This window comes from Palaemon carinicauda, chromosome 4 (genome assembly GCF_036898095.1).
Source record: "Palaemon carinicauda isolate YSFRI2023 chromosome 4, ASM3689809v2, whole genome shotgun sequence".
NCBI classification, from domain to species: domain Eukaryota; kingdom Metazoa; phylum Arthropoda; class Malacostraca; order Decapoda; family Palaemonidae; genus Palaemon; species Palaemon carinicauda.
Window position 1 is genome coordinate 162,864,528 of NC_090728.1, and position 16,402 is coordinate 162,880,929.

General features: G+C 41.1%; 1 protein-coding gene across 1 annotated transcript in view; it reads right to left on the minus strand.

Annotated features, from left to right (window-relative positions):
* Window positions 1–1,107: 1,107 nt before the first annotated feature.
* The window catches only part of LOC137640138 (prenylated Rab acceptor protein 1-like), a 39,455-nt gene continuing 24,160 nt past the window's right edge, over window positions 1,108–16,402 (minus strand). Inside the window, exon 6 of the mRNA XM_068372630.1 lies at window positions 1,108–2,344. Coding sequence (XP_068228731.1) covers window positions 2,339–2,344 — 6 coding nt within the window. The 3' untranslated portion in view covers window positions 1,108–2,338. The remainder of the gene's footprint in view (window positions 2,345–16,402) is intronic.

Genomic DNA, 16,402 nt, shown 5'->3' on the forward strand with positions numbered 1-16,402 from the left:
TCATGGATGTTGTAGTACAATTGTACACGTTTGGGAAGTCGTTCACATGCATACCTTGCTCATGCTTTGCAATGATATCTTTATACACTGTAATAAGTTTTTATAGGTATTGAATAAACATATTTCCTTATATGCTACATACAGTATATACAGTAGGGTTTTCATCACTTTATATACAGGAAAGCCATTCACCACTGTCCCTTTGAAATCTTATATCACATATTTTGTGATGACTGTACAATATTGTGCATTTTGTATGATTGCAGGTTATTTGAGTTGGCAATATATGTTACTACTGTACTTATGTTTTCCTACTGCATTTATTTTTACTCTTACGGGTATTTAGTAGGCATTATGATGGAAGAGGAATATTGTATAAAAAAAGTAAAATGCATGTACAGTACTTCTATATACTGTACATAGTAGACCATTATCTTTGGCCCTGCTTTTACCTTAACACTTCCTTGATTTTTCAAAGTTAAAAGCTGCTGTGATACCATGAATTCATGTAGCACAAAAGATGAAGTGCTTACACAAAGCTTTCAACATACAGCCTCTCACAATGTCAAGGTCTGTATGCATTCATAATTTTCTTTAATATTCTACTCCTCCCATCTCCTGCTAAATCTCATTTGATATTTTTTTTTATTTGAGTACAGCACTGTAATTTGTATTCTACTCGTGTAATTTTTTTCACTGTAGTTGTGTTTCCCTTTAAAAGATGTGGTTTCCGAAGGTGACACCCTTCTTGTATTTAGCAGGTATTTATGGGAAGAAGTTGCTAGCTCCATAGTATGCCTATACAGTACAGTATAATCATTTAAAGGATGATTCCATTGTATATAGATACTGTACTATATGACTTTGTGCTTATGTGGTCTATGTCTTGTAGGTAGTAACATAGTAACACAGATTACATAGTTTCTCTTCAGTCCTTTTATTTTTGCTTTTTAGTGTTTTCACAGTCTTTGCCTGGTCATTATAATGACATGTCTAGTACTTCATCTACATATCTATTAAACTTTGGTACCAAGAAGTGATGATGTAATAGATTAAATACAATATATTTACTTAATTAACAATCAATCAAGGAATAACTAAAACAAGTTTGCTTGAGATTACATCCTTTTATAAAAACACCAGGACATATAAATAGTAATATATTAAATTTGACATAAACTATGGTTCCTGAAGAAGGAAAACAATAGGACTTTTCTCTTTGGTGTAAAAATATATGTTCACAGTGCTAATGGTGTGCTCCTATGTGAAATACCATTATTGAGTAAAAGCTGTACATGAGCAAAGAGCATAAGTTGAAAACTTTGAGATAAACCCTTTGTTTATAACCTTATATATTTCCAATGACAAAAAGTATCCGAATGTCTAAGACTTTAATCACAGTCAGTAAAAAGCTCTATATTGTCAAGGTAAATGGGATAACAGCTTTGAGGTATGAATAACTGAACACACTAGCTGACAGAACAAAATATTTAACTTTTTGCCTAAATTCAAATATCAAAAGTCCTCTCCTTTCTCTATAACATAAGACCATTACCATATCACTAACACCAATTTTCAAGATTTTGCAATCATGCACTGTACCATTATTGAATGTCTGGAAGCAACTTAAATATTATAGTTATAACAACAAAGCACTTTGTCAAAACAATATTCTACATTCAGAATTTCTTCACTGCTTATACATCATATTCCAACTACCACAAATAAAGTAGTAACAAAGCACTGTAATATACAATGCACTATACTAATGCAGTCTGTTGTTTCAATACTCCTATAACCAAAGTTGTGTAATTCTGAGGTGATAACATCTAAATCTTCACAGCATCAAAGACAATGTGATTAAAAAATAAAATAATGCATCACAATAGTTTACAAAACATTAAAGACCAATGTATGTTACAGTATATGAGATAAATCAATGATGTGAATCAAATATAGATTTTAAATAAAATATTATATCTCAAAAAAATAACAAAACAAAAATTTACATTAAAAAGTATCTTGATGTTGTAAAGGAAAAAAGTATCCTTATCTTAACTAATGCTAAAACTGTACAGTATACAGGTATTATCTTTATTGTACTATATCTTTGACCTTTAAATATTAAACAATAACGTCATATGCAAATTAGCACTGTCATATACATTGTTATGTAGCAAAGCAGATCTTGGGAAAAAAAATAGCTTTGAGGTACAGTACAAGACTAAAAGGTTGACCAAGTCATCTCATAAACTATATCTTGGCTACAGAGAAAACCATAAAAAACCTACTATACTACAACTTAACTTCATCAAAAACTTGCTCCAGCACTGCATATTTAAACCTGCAAAAGAAAGACACTCATTTTAAAAATTAAAACATAGTAGCCACACCTTTCTGCCCACATCATAGCATCTTTATAAATCAATTCCTCTTTGCACAACTACACCCCAAGTGTCAAATTTCACATATATATACACTGCTACGGCCTCTCTACGTAAACCAAATAAACAGGAATAATTTATATACATTAAAAATGTATATGAAAACAATTTTTGGTAAATCTATACAATGATTACTTCAGTAATCGTAACGAAGCAAATAAGGAATTTTTCTAGTGCATTTATAGGTAATCTGTACAGTCCTGATGAAAATATTAGTCTGAAGACTTGTATTTTTCAAGTTATAGACATTTGAAACAACTTAAGTCAAGACTAAAATACTTATTTTAAAAGGGGGGGAAATCACACGGGTACAACTTAAGGTTCCCCTCTTAACATAACGTAAAGAAAGTCAGGGTGTTACAAGGGGTTCAATTTACAACGTTTTGTAGATACAATGCAGCTCCCATAAAGGAATTGTATTTTGTTTTCTTTAATTTTATTACTCTCTCTCTCTCTCTCTCTCTCTCTCTCTCTCTCTCTCTCTCTCTCTCTCTCTCTCTCTCTCTCTCTCTCTCTCTCTCCCCCTCCCCTCCCTCCCCTCTCTCTCTCTCTCTCTCTCTCTCTCTCTCTCTCTCTCCCCCTCCCTCCCTCCCTCTCTCTCTCTCTCTCTCTCTCTCAGTAACTTTCATAAAAGGGATTAGAGCAGCTGTAATACCATTTGACTCTCTCTCTCTCTCTCTCTCTCTCTCTCTCTCTCTCTCTCTCTCTCTCTCTCTCTCTCTCTCTCTCTCTTAGTAACTTTCATAAAAGGGATTAGAGCAGCTGTAATACCATTTGACACACACTCTCTCTCTCTCTCTCTCTCTCTCTCTCTCTCTCTCTCTCTCTCTCTCTCTCTCTCTCTCTCTCTCTCTCTATATATATATATTTATGTCTTATGTCTTATAACGGCTACCTACATGTTATAAGTCAACCCAAGAACCCTTCATGTTCAACTATGTCAGTTTTAAATCTTATAACTAATATTGTAGTATAATATACATATTTTTTTTTTTCAAAAGAATCCTCAAGTTTTGGGGCATGCAAACACATCAATTGTGTGTACTGTATCCACATTTGCATTCATGAATCTCCCCACACTTGACAGTTTTTTGTCTACAAGGCAGAAATGTATGGCACATGCATCACCTAAACCCTGAAATGCCTATCAATCACTTCCTTATTGACTGTGTAATCTGAAAATGAGGCTGCTGTAGGAGGGATTACTACGGTATAGTCATACATCTTGACATGAAAGAATCTGCTTACGAAATTTTCACGCTACGAAACAAGATGCGAAGAATTTTACGACTCGCATGGCGAAAAGTGTTTCGTGCAACGAGAGGGTGTACGGTACGAGAGCCCGACCGTCTCCGAGAGCGATTTTAAAATGTGTGCCACCAGCCCGTAAACTCGCCACCATCCTCCCGCGCTCCCATTGGTTATATCCCTACGCAGATGCTAGTTACAGCCATAAGATCCTACTCTCCTATTGGTCAGCATTTACTATACTGTATCCCATCACGCATCTACGCTTAGGCGTTCCTCAGCCATTTTGTTTCGGGAGCGCTATCGTACGCATTGACTTTGTGTTTGCGATTTCACTTTCGTGACTACTGTACTGTATCGTGTTTCGATTTTACGTTACTTTACTGTATTAGCCATGGGTTCCAAGAAAGTTACTGATGTGCAGGGAAAGAAGAGGATGATGCTTTCTATGGAGATAAAGATGGAAATAATCAAGAAATAAAAGGCTGGAATGCGATTAAGTGATCGCGAAGGAATATGGCCGAAATTAGTGTAAGATAGTCATTTCAGGAAAATTTTAAGAAGCAGATGGAAACAAGCTTCCTTGGATAGTTTTTTCGAAAAGAGGCTTTCGAAACTAGTAGGTCAAGAGAACTCAAAGTAAGTTTATCATAAATGTGTTAATATTTTCTGCCATTCATTGATGTATTTCCTTAAATTAAGTGTAAATGTTTTCTGTCATTTATTAATGTTTTGTAAAGTCGAGTGTCTATGTTTTCTGCCACTTGTTAACGCTTTCTGCTGTTTGTCATCCTCCTCTACGGCGCCACCACTTCGCTCTTAGATATCGCCTCACTCCAAAGGCAAGGTTCCATATTTTTGTTACTGTACTTTTACTGTTTGCTCTAATTATACACTTTTTACAAGTTACTAACAGTTAGGTTACAGTATTATTGAATGATCCAAGTGATTGTACAGTACTGTATTTCATTAAGTTTAGTGGAGTTTAACATTCTTATAAACATTTAATGTGGTGTTTTTGTAGGGCCTGGAACCAATTAGGCTATTTACATGTTGTAAAAGGCGACTGAACATGAATAAAACACTGTACGAAGGCCAATACGGAACCAATTAATTTCGTGTTGTGAGGCATTACTGTATATAATTGATGGATAAAGTAGGTTTGTTAATCATGGATGTGCCTGAATGACAATTTTGGTGGGAGGCCAAGTACATGAAGTTCACATTCATGTGCAAGCTTTGAAGGATATCCAGGGTGCACTTGGAGGCTCAAATCACTTAGTAACTCGAAAATGGTTCCTCTTACAGTAGTTAGAATGAACTCATCGATTTTAAAGCAAGGCACTTGTATTTCACAAGCCTCTTTATATTTAACAGGAAAAAATTACCATTCCAATGAGAGATTTTTAACCTCGTAAGCTTAAGGGTCGAGGTTTTACCCCGAATTGATGAAATTATTGTGGTTATGAAGAAGTGGAAGATAAAGAATCTCCAATATCTTCCGGCAAAAATGATGTTTTGATTATAAAATAAATTTTTGAATATACTTACCCGGTGAATATATAATAGCTGACGTCTCCGACGGCTCGACAGATTCCAAAAACTCGCGAGCGATCGCCGTGAAGGTTGCGGGTGTGACCACCAGCGCCGACTATCGGCCAGATACCGCATATACTTGTAAATATCTCCAGTTCTTCTCAGTCCCCTAGGTCTCTATCGGGGAGGAAGGGAGGGCCTTTAATTTATATATTCACCAGGTAAGTATATTCAAAAATTTATTTTATAATCAAAATATCATTTTTAAATATTAAACTTAGCCGGTGAATATATAATAGCCGGTGAATATATAATAGCTGATTCACACCCATGGTGGTGGGTAGAGACCAGTATTAATACAATAAAGGCGTATATGCTCAAGAGTTTTTGACAATTATTCAAAAAACAGACTTAAGTATAGGTACCTGGTAAGGAAGCAGACTCTGATTATTACTCTGCCTCATTAGTCCGCTATCCTCATGAAGCCCACCGATCCTCTTAGGATGCCGAAAGACTCCCAGGATCTGCTATAACCAGGGTGAACACCCCTATAACAGGACCTCATCAATACCCTTAATCTGGGCGCTCTCAAGAAACAATATTTTGACCACCCGCCAAATCAAAAAGATTGCGAAAGACTTCTTAGTCTCCCGTACAACCCAAAATAAGATTAAAAATTTCAAGAGTAGATTAAAAGGATATTGGGATTAAGGGAATGTAGTGGTAGAGCCTTCACCCACTACTGCACTCGCTGCTACGAATGGTCCCAGTGTGTAGCAGTCCTCATAAAGAGTCTGGACATCTTTCAAGTAATATAAAGCAAAAACCGACTTGCCTCTCCAAAAGGTCGCGTCCATAATACTTTTAATGGGTCTATTTTGCTTAAACGCTACAGAAGTTGCTATCGCTCTAACTTCATGAGCCTTGACTTTAAGTAAATTATGATCCTTCTCACTTAATTGAGAGTGTGCCTCCCGAATCAAAAGTCTAATAAAATAAGACCACGCATTCTTAGACATAGGCAAAGAGGGCTTTTTAACGGAGCACCATAAAGCCTCTGAACAACCTCGTCGCGGTTTAGTTCTGGATAAACAAAAATTAAGAGCTCTAACGGGGCACAGCACTCTTTCAACTTCCTTCCCCACAATCTCAGAAAGACTGGGGATTTCAAATGATTTAGGCCAAGGACGAGATGGAAGTTCATTCTTGGCCAAAAAAACCAAGTTGAAGAGCGCATACTGCTTTATTAGCGGAGAAACCGATGTTCTTGCTAAAAGCATGTATCTCACTAACCCTTTTAGCCGAAGCCAAGCTCACCAAAAAAAAAGTGTCTTGAGGGTAAGATCCTTCAGGGAGGCTGAATTTAATGGTTCAAACCTGTCTGACATAAGGAACTGTAGGACCACGTCCAAGTTCCAAGCAGGAGTCGAAATATGACGCTCCTTGGAAGTCTCGAAAGACTTAAGCAGGTCTTGGAGATCTTTGTTATTAGAAAGATCCAAACCCTTATGCCTGAAAACAGAAGCTAACATGCTTCTGTAGCCTTTAATGGTGGATGCAGAGAGGGAGCGACCGTTTCTCAGATAAGGCAGAAAATTCACAATCTGCGCTACAGAGGCACTTGGAAGAGGAAATAGAGGAGGACTTGCACCAGTCTCTAAATACCTCCCATTTTGACTGATAGATCCTGATGGTAGAGGATCTTCTAGCCCTCGCGATCGCTCTAGCTGCCTCCTTCGAAAACCCTCGAGCTCAAGAGTGTCTTTCGATAGTCTGAAGGCAGTTAGACGAAGCGTGGGGAGGCTTTGATAAAATCTCTTTACGTGAGGCTGTCGCAAGAGATCCATCCGTAACAGCAGACTTCTTGGAACGTCTACCAGCCATAGAAGTACCTCTGTGAACCACTCTCTCGCGGGCCAGAGTGGAGCAACCAATGTCAACCTGGTCCCTTCGTGAGAGGTGAACTTCTGCAGCACCTTGTTTAGGATCTTGAAAGGTGGAAAGGCATAAACGTCCAGGTGAGACCAGTCCAGCAGGAAAGCGTCTATGTGGGCTGCCTCTGGATCTGGAACTGGAAAGCAGTAAGTCGAGAGCCTCTTTGTCAGAGAAGTCGCAAAAAGATCTATGGTGGGTTGACCCCATGTCATCCATAGCTTCTCGCACACAGTCTTATGCAATGTCCACTCCATGGAGATGACTTGTCCTCTTCTGCTGAGGCAGTCCGCCAAGACATTCATTTTTCCTTGCACAAATCTCGCCAAAGGAAAGATGTTACTTGCCTTAAATGGAGTTCCTTCTGATCCGTGGATCAAAGACCCGAGCATTCCAGACTGTCCAGTGGAGCTCCCTAACCCAAATCCGATGCATCTGAATACAACACATGGTTTGGGTTCTTGATCGCAAGAGAAAGACCTTCTCTAAGTCTGATGTTGCTGTCCCACCAAGTCAGACATGTCTAGACTGAGTTGGAGATTGGGAAAGAGATACTCTCTAAGCCCTTCTCCTTGTTCCAATGGTTTAGGTGAAATTGGAGAGGGCATAGGTTGAGTCTCCCCAGAGAGATGAACTACTCCAGCGATGAAAGAGTTCCCACGAGGCTAGTTCAAACTCTTACAGAGCAACTGTTTTTCTCTTGCAAGTGAAGGAGTTTTAACAGCGCTTGTTCCATTCTTGTGGGAGACGAAAAGGCCCGAAAAATCAGACACTGTATCTCCATTCCCAAATAAAGAATAGTCTGGGATGGGGTACTGTAAGTTACGACTTCTCTACGTTCACTATGAGACCTAGCTCCTTGGTTAGGTCTAATGTCCATTAGAGGCTCTCCAGACAGCGATATAATGACGACGCCCTGATTAGCCAGTCGTCAAAATAAAGGGAGGCTCTGAATCCTCAAAAATGTAGAAAGCTTGCTACATTTTGCAAGGGCCTTGTAAAAACAAGAGGAGCAGGAATGAGGCCGAAGTACAGTGCTCGACATTGGTACATTAATTTCCCGTCCACAAACCTCAGATGTTGTTGAAAGTTTGGATGAATCGGGATGTGGAAGTATGCATCCTGAAGGTCGAGAGAGACCATCCAGTCGCCTTCCCTTACTGCTGCCAAGACAGATTTGGTAGTCTTCATCATGAAGTTTGTCTTGACAATGAACACATTGAGCGCTCTTACATCTTAAGTACTCCTGCAGTGAACGTGGCTGCCAGATCATTGGAGCCATCCCTGATAGCCTTGTTCCTGCAGTGAACGTGGCTGTCAGATCATTGGAGCCATCCCTGATAGCCTTGTTCATGCATGACATAATTGTACAGCAATACATTGACAGCTGGAGAGACCTTCTTACTTAAGGCTCCCAGGGACCAATCCAACAAATAAAAACTTCAAACGCTCGAAAAACTCCTAACAGGAGATGGTCTAGCTCTGAAGCCAACCATAAAATCTTGGAGCGTCTCATGGCCAGGCGACGGGGAGAGTCTATGAGGCTTGAGAAGTCTCCCTGGGCAGAGGCAGGAACTCCCAAGCCGAGAACTTCTCCCGTGTCATACCAGACGCTCGCTCTAGAAGCCAGTTTAAAAGGAGGGAAAGCAAAGGCTGTCTCCCCCAAACTCCTTCTGGTGATCAACCAGTCGCCTAGCAAACGTAAAGCTCTCTAGAAGAGCGAGAGAGCACTAGCTTAGAAAACGACGGCTTCGAAGTAGCTAGGCCTAGCGTAAACTCTGACGAAGGCGAACGAGGAGCAGCAGTTACAAAATGGTCCGGACAAAGATCCTTAAAAATCAGCATGATTTTTTTAAAGTCCATAGAGGGCTGAGCAGCTTTAGGCTCCTCTCCGTCTGACAAAGTCCCCAAAGGAATATCAGTAGGAGGAGGATCAGCAACTTCCTCATCTGAAGGAACCTCGTCCGACAATTGCCGAGTCTCATGAAAAGGAGAGACCTGCCGCGGCGGCAACGCTTGACAGGCAATGTCAACAAGCAAAGGAGCAGCAGTAGCAGTAGAGGAAGCGACGTCACGCCGCTGCTGAAAGGACTGAAATCCTTTTGACTGACCAACAACAACAACTGAAGTTGATTGACGCTCGACGTCACGTCGGAACTGCCTTGACTGCATAGACTGAGCAGGCAAAACAACCTTCGACTGCGGTGATTGACGCTCAACGTCAAGTCGAGGCAACTGAGCCGGTCGGCGAACGTCCGGTCGGGGCTGCGGCGGCAGCGGCTGAACGTCAACACGAGACTGCGGCAGCGGCTGAACGTCAACACGAGACTGCGGCAGCGGCTGAAAGTCAACACGAGACTGCAGCTAGGGAGGATCCATGTCACGTGACTGACGTGAAAAACTACTGACATCACGTTTCAAAGTACAGTGAACCCTCGTTTATCGCGGTAGATAGGTTCCAGTCGCGGCCGCGATAGGTGAAAATCCGCGAAGTAGTGACACCATATTTACCTATTTATTCAACATGTATATTCAGACTTTAAAAACCTTCCCTTGTACGTAGTACTGTTAACAAACTACCCTTTATTGTACAGAACACTTAATGCATGTACTACAGTACCCTAAACTAAAACAGGCACAAATATTAAAGGTGATTTTATATCATGCATTTCCTAAACATGCTAAAAAGCACGATAAAAAATGGCAACCAATGTTTTGTTTACATTTATCTCTGATCATAATGTAGGCCTAGAAACAAACTGGAGGTAGAGCTTTGCTTATTACCCAGACATATTTCCCATACTTTTCCCTTAGAACTACATCACATCTTCCTACTTTAGATATATATATATATATATATATATATATATATATATATATATATATATATATATATATATATATATATTTATATGTATACACATATACATACCTACATATATACATAAATACATGCATACATATATATATATATATATATATATATATATATATATATATATATATATATATATATATTACTGTATATATATGGGTTATGGAAAAAATCCGCGAAGTGGTGAATCCGCGATGGTCGAACCGCGAAGTAGCGAGGGTTCACTGTACAAGAAACGTCAGCACTTAACGTCAAACGGACGAGTAAATGCTCGTTTGGGCGGCTGACGGCCAGAGTCTCGTTTAGCGTAACGGCGACTCGAAAGCGAAGGTTCATCGTGAACCTGCTCAACGTCATACTTCTCCATAAGGGAGGCAAGCTTAGTCTGCATGTCCTGCAGGACAACCCATTTAGGATCAACGGGAGTCGGAACGGGCCGAGACGACGGTAACGTCTGTGTTGGCAAAACATTGCCTTTACCGCGACCCTCGGACCCCGTGTTACGCTTGCGTTTAATAGGCGAACAGTCTTCCGACGACTGCAAAGGGTCAGAGCTGTCCCAATGGCTACAGCCAGGACGCTGGACCTGTCCTGAAGGGACTGACTTTCGCTTCAAGGGTCTAGAAACCTTGCGCCAAGGTTTCTTTTGCGAAAAGTCTTCGGATGACGAGGAGAACACAGTCTCACCCGTCTTATGGTAAGGGCGATCTTGACGAGAAACGTCCGATACCAAAGAGGGAACGTCTGTACGTTGGTTAAAGCCTCTCGTCCCCTTAAGTCCTACGACATTACTTCTCCCTGGTGCAGGGGAGCCTGAAAGAGGTCTCGGACTAGGGGAGCGACAAGCACGAACAAACGAACCCTCCGCAACACAGAACGTTTTTTTTTTGCACTTACTTCACTGATATCGTATTTTTCAATAATTTCACATTAGGCATGAATAAAACTGATTTCTACCTGAAGCACGCAATTCTCCCTTACATCAAAAGGTTATAATTGCGAAATGAGTCGTATAATGTAAGCACATTAGTACAAAATGAAACACATGCAAAAATCAATAAACATATACATATATATCGAATAAAACGGAAATATATAAAGTTAAAAAGGATCAGTGACTGGGAAGGAGACTAAACACTACGTTTTCAATCTCTCACCGTACAGTGCCTTGGGACGAGAATAAAAACTAAAAAAGTTTTATCCTCTCTCCCCGTACAGAGACTTGGGACGAGAGTAAAAAACTGAATCGAGAACAACGTTACTCGCTCCCAAACTACTTGTACAGAGACTTGGGACGAGAATAAAGATCGGATCGTTCTCTCTTTCTCTCTCTCTCTCCGTCTCTCTCTCTCTCCGTCTCTCTCTCTCTCTCTCTCTTGTCACACACAAGAGAATTGCCCACTCACCCTTCGTCAATAAACAGGTTATTTGACCAAAGGAAAAAACTAAAAAGACTAAGAAATTGAAAATTAACAAGTTCCTTTAAATTAGTATCTAAAACACTTCAGTTTGAAAGAAGAATGAACAAAACGTCAAAATCGATTTACTCTTTCTGCAAAGTGAAACCGTGATTCTCTCTTTCTCTATCGTAACGATAGAGCGCAAACTGCGTAGCATAAATAAACCAAACGTTAGTTCATCTTTGAAAAGAACAGCACGAAGACTATTCAAAGAATATATTTCTTAAAATATTTTCTAAAAAATATTCATTTCATAACTCTTACAGAGCAATTGATTTAAACTTAACAAAAATAAAAGTTGAATGGGCTCAACGTTGTTTAACTTCGTTTTCCAAGTTAGGACCGCCTACAAGGAATAGGTAAAGGCCGCATATAAACAAAACATAAAATTGATCTTGATGTTTAGTATAAATGGAAAGCTAATCGAAGAGGCCTAATAAAGGCGGGTGAGATATAAAATATATAGAGGAAAATCTATAAATATCAACAATAATTTATAACGTGATAAAATAATTACTAAAAGCCTTAAACACACTTCCGCACACTGAGGGAAGGGTCGGCCATCTTTACTCTATGGAAAAACCAGAGATAAAAAAAAAAACACTTTTCCTCTCCTTTCAAAAGCATTTCTTTTGAAGATAGTATTGAAAAATCCAACACGGCGAAAGCAATAAAACCAAAACCAAGTACTTCACCAATTCGGTAGAAAACTCGAGGTCATAAAGCGAGTGGAACCAACTTGTCGACAAGACCGACAGAGAAGAACTGGAGATGTTTACAAGTATATGCGGTATCTGGCCGATAGTCGGCGCTGGTGGTCACACCCGCAACCTTCACGGCGATCGCTCGCGAGTTTTTGGAATCTGTCGAGCCGTCGGAGACGTCAGCTATTATATATTCACCGGCTAAGTTTAATATTTAAAAATAACACTTCATCTTGTAAGACTACTGCTTCCAAGAAATACAAATTGAACCGTCTGCTACTTAGTAAAACTACATTGTGTTATTCTGTATCAACAGTCCGGAATTGTTGCTCTAGAATTCTTGATCTCTACAGGTATTGTCAAAATGCCCTCACTGCACAGAGAATATTCTCATCTGTTACTGGACAGGATATAGTTATTGGATGAAAAAGGTTGAGGATATTTTTCCTATTTGTTATTTGAGCGCTCTCAACAAGGTCAGGTGTAAGCGACATTCTCTCAAAGGACTTTCACAAACAAAAAGAGTCTTCAGCAAAATATCCAGAAAGGATGCCCTCTTAAAAGGGTTTGCATGCTGGCTTAAAGTAAAACTCTACAGTGCTAGACCGAGTTCACTAGTGATCTCTATTTTTCAAGTTCCAAATAAGCCTCTTAAAGTTTCACTTGAGAAACCACATTCAGACCAAGGTAGCAGATAGGGTTAATTTTGTAAGAGAAAGGAAGGATGAATAAATTTATGAATGAGGGCTATATTACCCAGCACGGTATCTTATGAGGCCATTCAGTGCCAAGGTGCACCTAGGAGAAAACTGCAGTTCTACTACGAAGTAAAAATGTTATTTTTATTAGTAAAATAAATTTTTGAATATACTTACCCGATAATCATGTAGCTGTCAACTCCGTTGCCCGACAGAATTCTATGGAGGGATACGCCAGCTATCACAATACTAGAAGGGGGTGTACTTACCAGCGCCACCTGTGGCCAGGTACTATAGTACTTCTTGTTGACACCTCCTCAATTTTTCCTCGGTCCACTGGTTCTCTATGGGGAGGAAGGGAGGGTCGATTAAATCATGATTATCGGGTAAGTATATTCAAAAATTTATTTTACTAATAAAAATAACATTTTTCAATATTAAACTTACCCGATAATCATGTAGCTGATTCACACCCAGGGGGGTGGGTGAAAAACCAGTGTACAAGACTAAAGGATAGCTAAGTATCCCGTATTTCATATAATCAGTTATCCACAATAACAATGAAATAATAAGTACCTGGTAAGGAAGTCGACTTGAACCGTTACTCTGCCTTTAATAAGATCGTCTTCCTTACTGAGCGCAGCATTCCTCTTGGGAGGCTGAATCAACTCAAAGGTGCTAAAGTAAACAGGGCTGCAACCCATACTAAAGGACCTCATCACAACCTTTAACCTCGGCGCTTCTCAAGAAAGAATTGACCACCCGCCAAATCAACAAGGATGTGGAAGGCTTCTTAGCCGACCGTACAACCCATAAAAAGTATTCAAGAGAAAGGTTAAAAGGTTATGGGATTATGGGAATGTAGTGGCTGAGCCCTCGCCTACTACTGCATTCGTTGCTACGAATGGTCCCAGGGTGTAGCAGTACTCGTAAAGAGACTGGACATCTTTGAGATAGAATGATGCGAACACTGACTTGCTTCTCCAATAGGTTGCATCCATAACACTCTGCAGAGAATGGCTCTGTTTGAAGGCCACTGAAGTAGCCACAGCTCCCACTTCATGTGTCCTTACCTTCAGCAAAGCAAGGTCTTCTTCCTTCAGATGAGAATGTGTTTCTCTAATCAGAAGCCTGAATAGTAAGAAACTGAGTTCTTAGAACTTGGAAAAGAAGGTTTCTTGATAGCACACTATAAGGCTTCTGATTGTCCTTGTAAAGGTTAAGACCTTTTTAGATAGTACCTAAGAGCTCTAACTGGGCAAAGTACTCTCTTCAGATCATTCCCCACCAAGTTGGACAGGCTTGGGATCTCGAACGACTTAGGCCAAGGACGTGAAGGAAGCTCGTTTAGCAAAAACCGAGCTGCAAGGAACATGTAGCCGTTTCAGATGTGAAAACAATGATCCTGCTGAAGGCGTGGATCTCACTTACTCTTTTAGCTGTTGTCAAGCACACGAGGAAAAGAGTTTTTAATGTGAGGTCCTAAAAAGAGGCTGATTGGAGAGGTTCAAATCTTGATGACATAAGGAACCTTAGGACCACGTCTAGATTCCAGCCTGGAGTGGACAACCGACGTTCCTTTGAGGTCTCAAAAGACCTAGGGAGGTCCTGTAGATCTTTGTTGGTGGAAAGATCCAAGCCTCTGTGGCGGAAAACCGCTGCCAACATACTTCTGTAACCCTTGATCGTAGGAGCTGAAAGGGATCTTACTTTCCTTAGATATAACAGGAAGTCAGCAATCTGGGTTACAGTGGTACTGGTTGAGGAAACTGCATTGGTCTTGTACCAGCTACGGAAGACTTCCCCTTGAGACTGATAGATTCTGAGAGTGGATGTTCTCCTTGCTTTGGCAATCGCTCTGGCTGCCTCCTTCGAAAAGCCCCTAGCTCTTGAGAGTCTTTCGAAAGTCTGAAGGCAGTCAGACGAAGAGCGTGGAGGATTGGGTGTACCTTCTTTACGTGAGGTAGACTTAGAAGGTTCACTCCTAGAGGAAGAGTCCTGGGAATGTCGACCAGCCATTGCAGTACCTCTAAGAACCATTCTCTCGCGGGCCAGAGCGGAGCCAACCAACGTCAGCCGTGTCCCTTTGTGAGAGGAGAACTTCTGAAGTACCCTGTTGACAATCTTGAACGGCGGGAATGCATACAGGTCGAGATGGAACCAATCCAGCAGAAAAGCATCCACGTGAACTGCTGCTGGGTCTGGAATCGGAGAACAATACAACAGGAGTCTCTAGGTTATCGAGGTAGTGAACAGATCTATGGTTGGCTGACCCCACAGGGCCCAAAGTCTGCTGCAAACATTCTTGAGAAGGGTCCACTCTGTGGGGATGACCTGACCCTTCCGTCTGAGGTGATCTGCCATGACATTCATACCGCCCTGAATGAACCTCGTTACCAGTTAGCTTTCGATCTTTAGACCAGATGAGTAGGTCCCTTGCGATCTAGAACAACTTCCACGAAAGAGTCCCTCCCTGCTTGAAGATGTAAGCCAGGGCTGTGGTGTTGTCAGAGTCCACCTCCACCACTTTGTTAAGCTGGAGGGACTTGAAGTTTATCAAGGCCAGAATAACCGCCAACAACTCCTTGCAATTGATGTGAAGTGTCCTTTGCTCCTGATTCCATGTTCCCGAGCATTCTTGTCCGTCCAAAGTCGCACCCCAGCCCGTGTCTGATGCGTCCGAGAGGAGACGGCGGTCGTGTTTCTGAACAGCCAAATAGACTTCCTTGAGAAGAAAGCTGTTCTTACGCCACGCGAGAGAAGACCTCCTCTCTTCGGAAACAGGAACTGAGACCGTCTCTAGCGTCATGTCCTTTATCCAGTGAGCAGCTAGATGATACTGAAGGGGGGGGAGGTGGAGTCTCCCTAACACGATGAACAGGGCCAGCGATGAAAGTGTCCCTGTTAGACTCATCCACTACCTGACTGAGCATCGGTTCCTTCTCAGCATGCTCTGGATGCATTCTAGGGCTTGGAAGATCCTTGGGGCCGACGGAAAAGTCCGAAAAGCTCGACTCTGAAGATCCATACCCAAGGAGACAATGGTCTGGGATGGGACGAGCTGAGACTCCTCAAAATTGACCAGGAGGCCCAGTTCCTTGGTCAGATCCATAGTCCATTGAAAATCTCCAGACAGCGACGACTTGTGGGAGCTCTTAAAAGCCAGTCGTCTGACGGAGCCGGACACAAGATCATGGTACTGCTGCACAGTCTGTGAACTGTCAATCATGGGCAAGCGAGGAAGTACAGTGACAACCCGAATCTGTCTAGACTGTCTGGGTCGTACAGACAACTCCTTATCGGGTTGCTGAGGTTGCCGCACTGCGTCACAACAAGTCACTTCTGTTGGTTGTTGAACGTCTTCCCCGTGACACATTGACTCCGTAAACAAAAAATCCTCTAACAAGGACTAAGCTTGGACTGCATGTCTTGCAACACAGCTCAAGGTCTATGGGAGCAGGTGTGGTAACAGACGGGATTAGCGACTGAAGTGGAACCATTACCT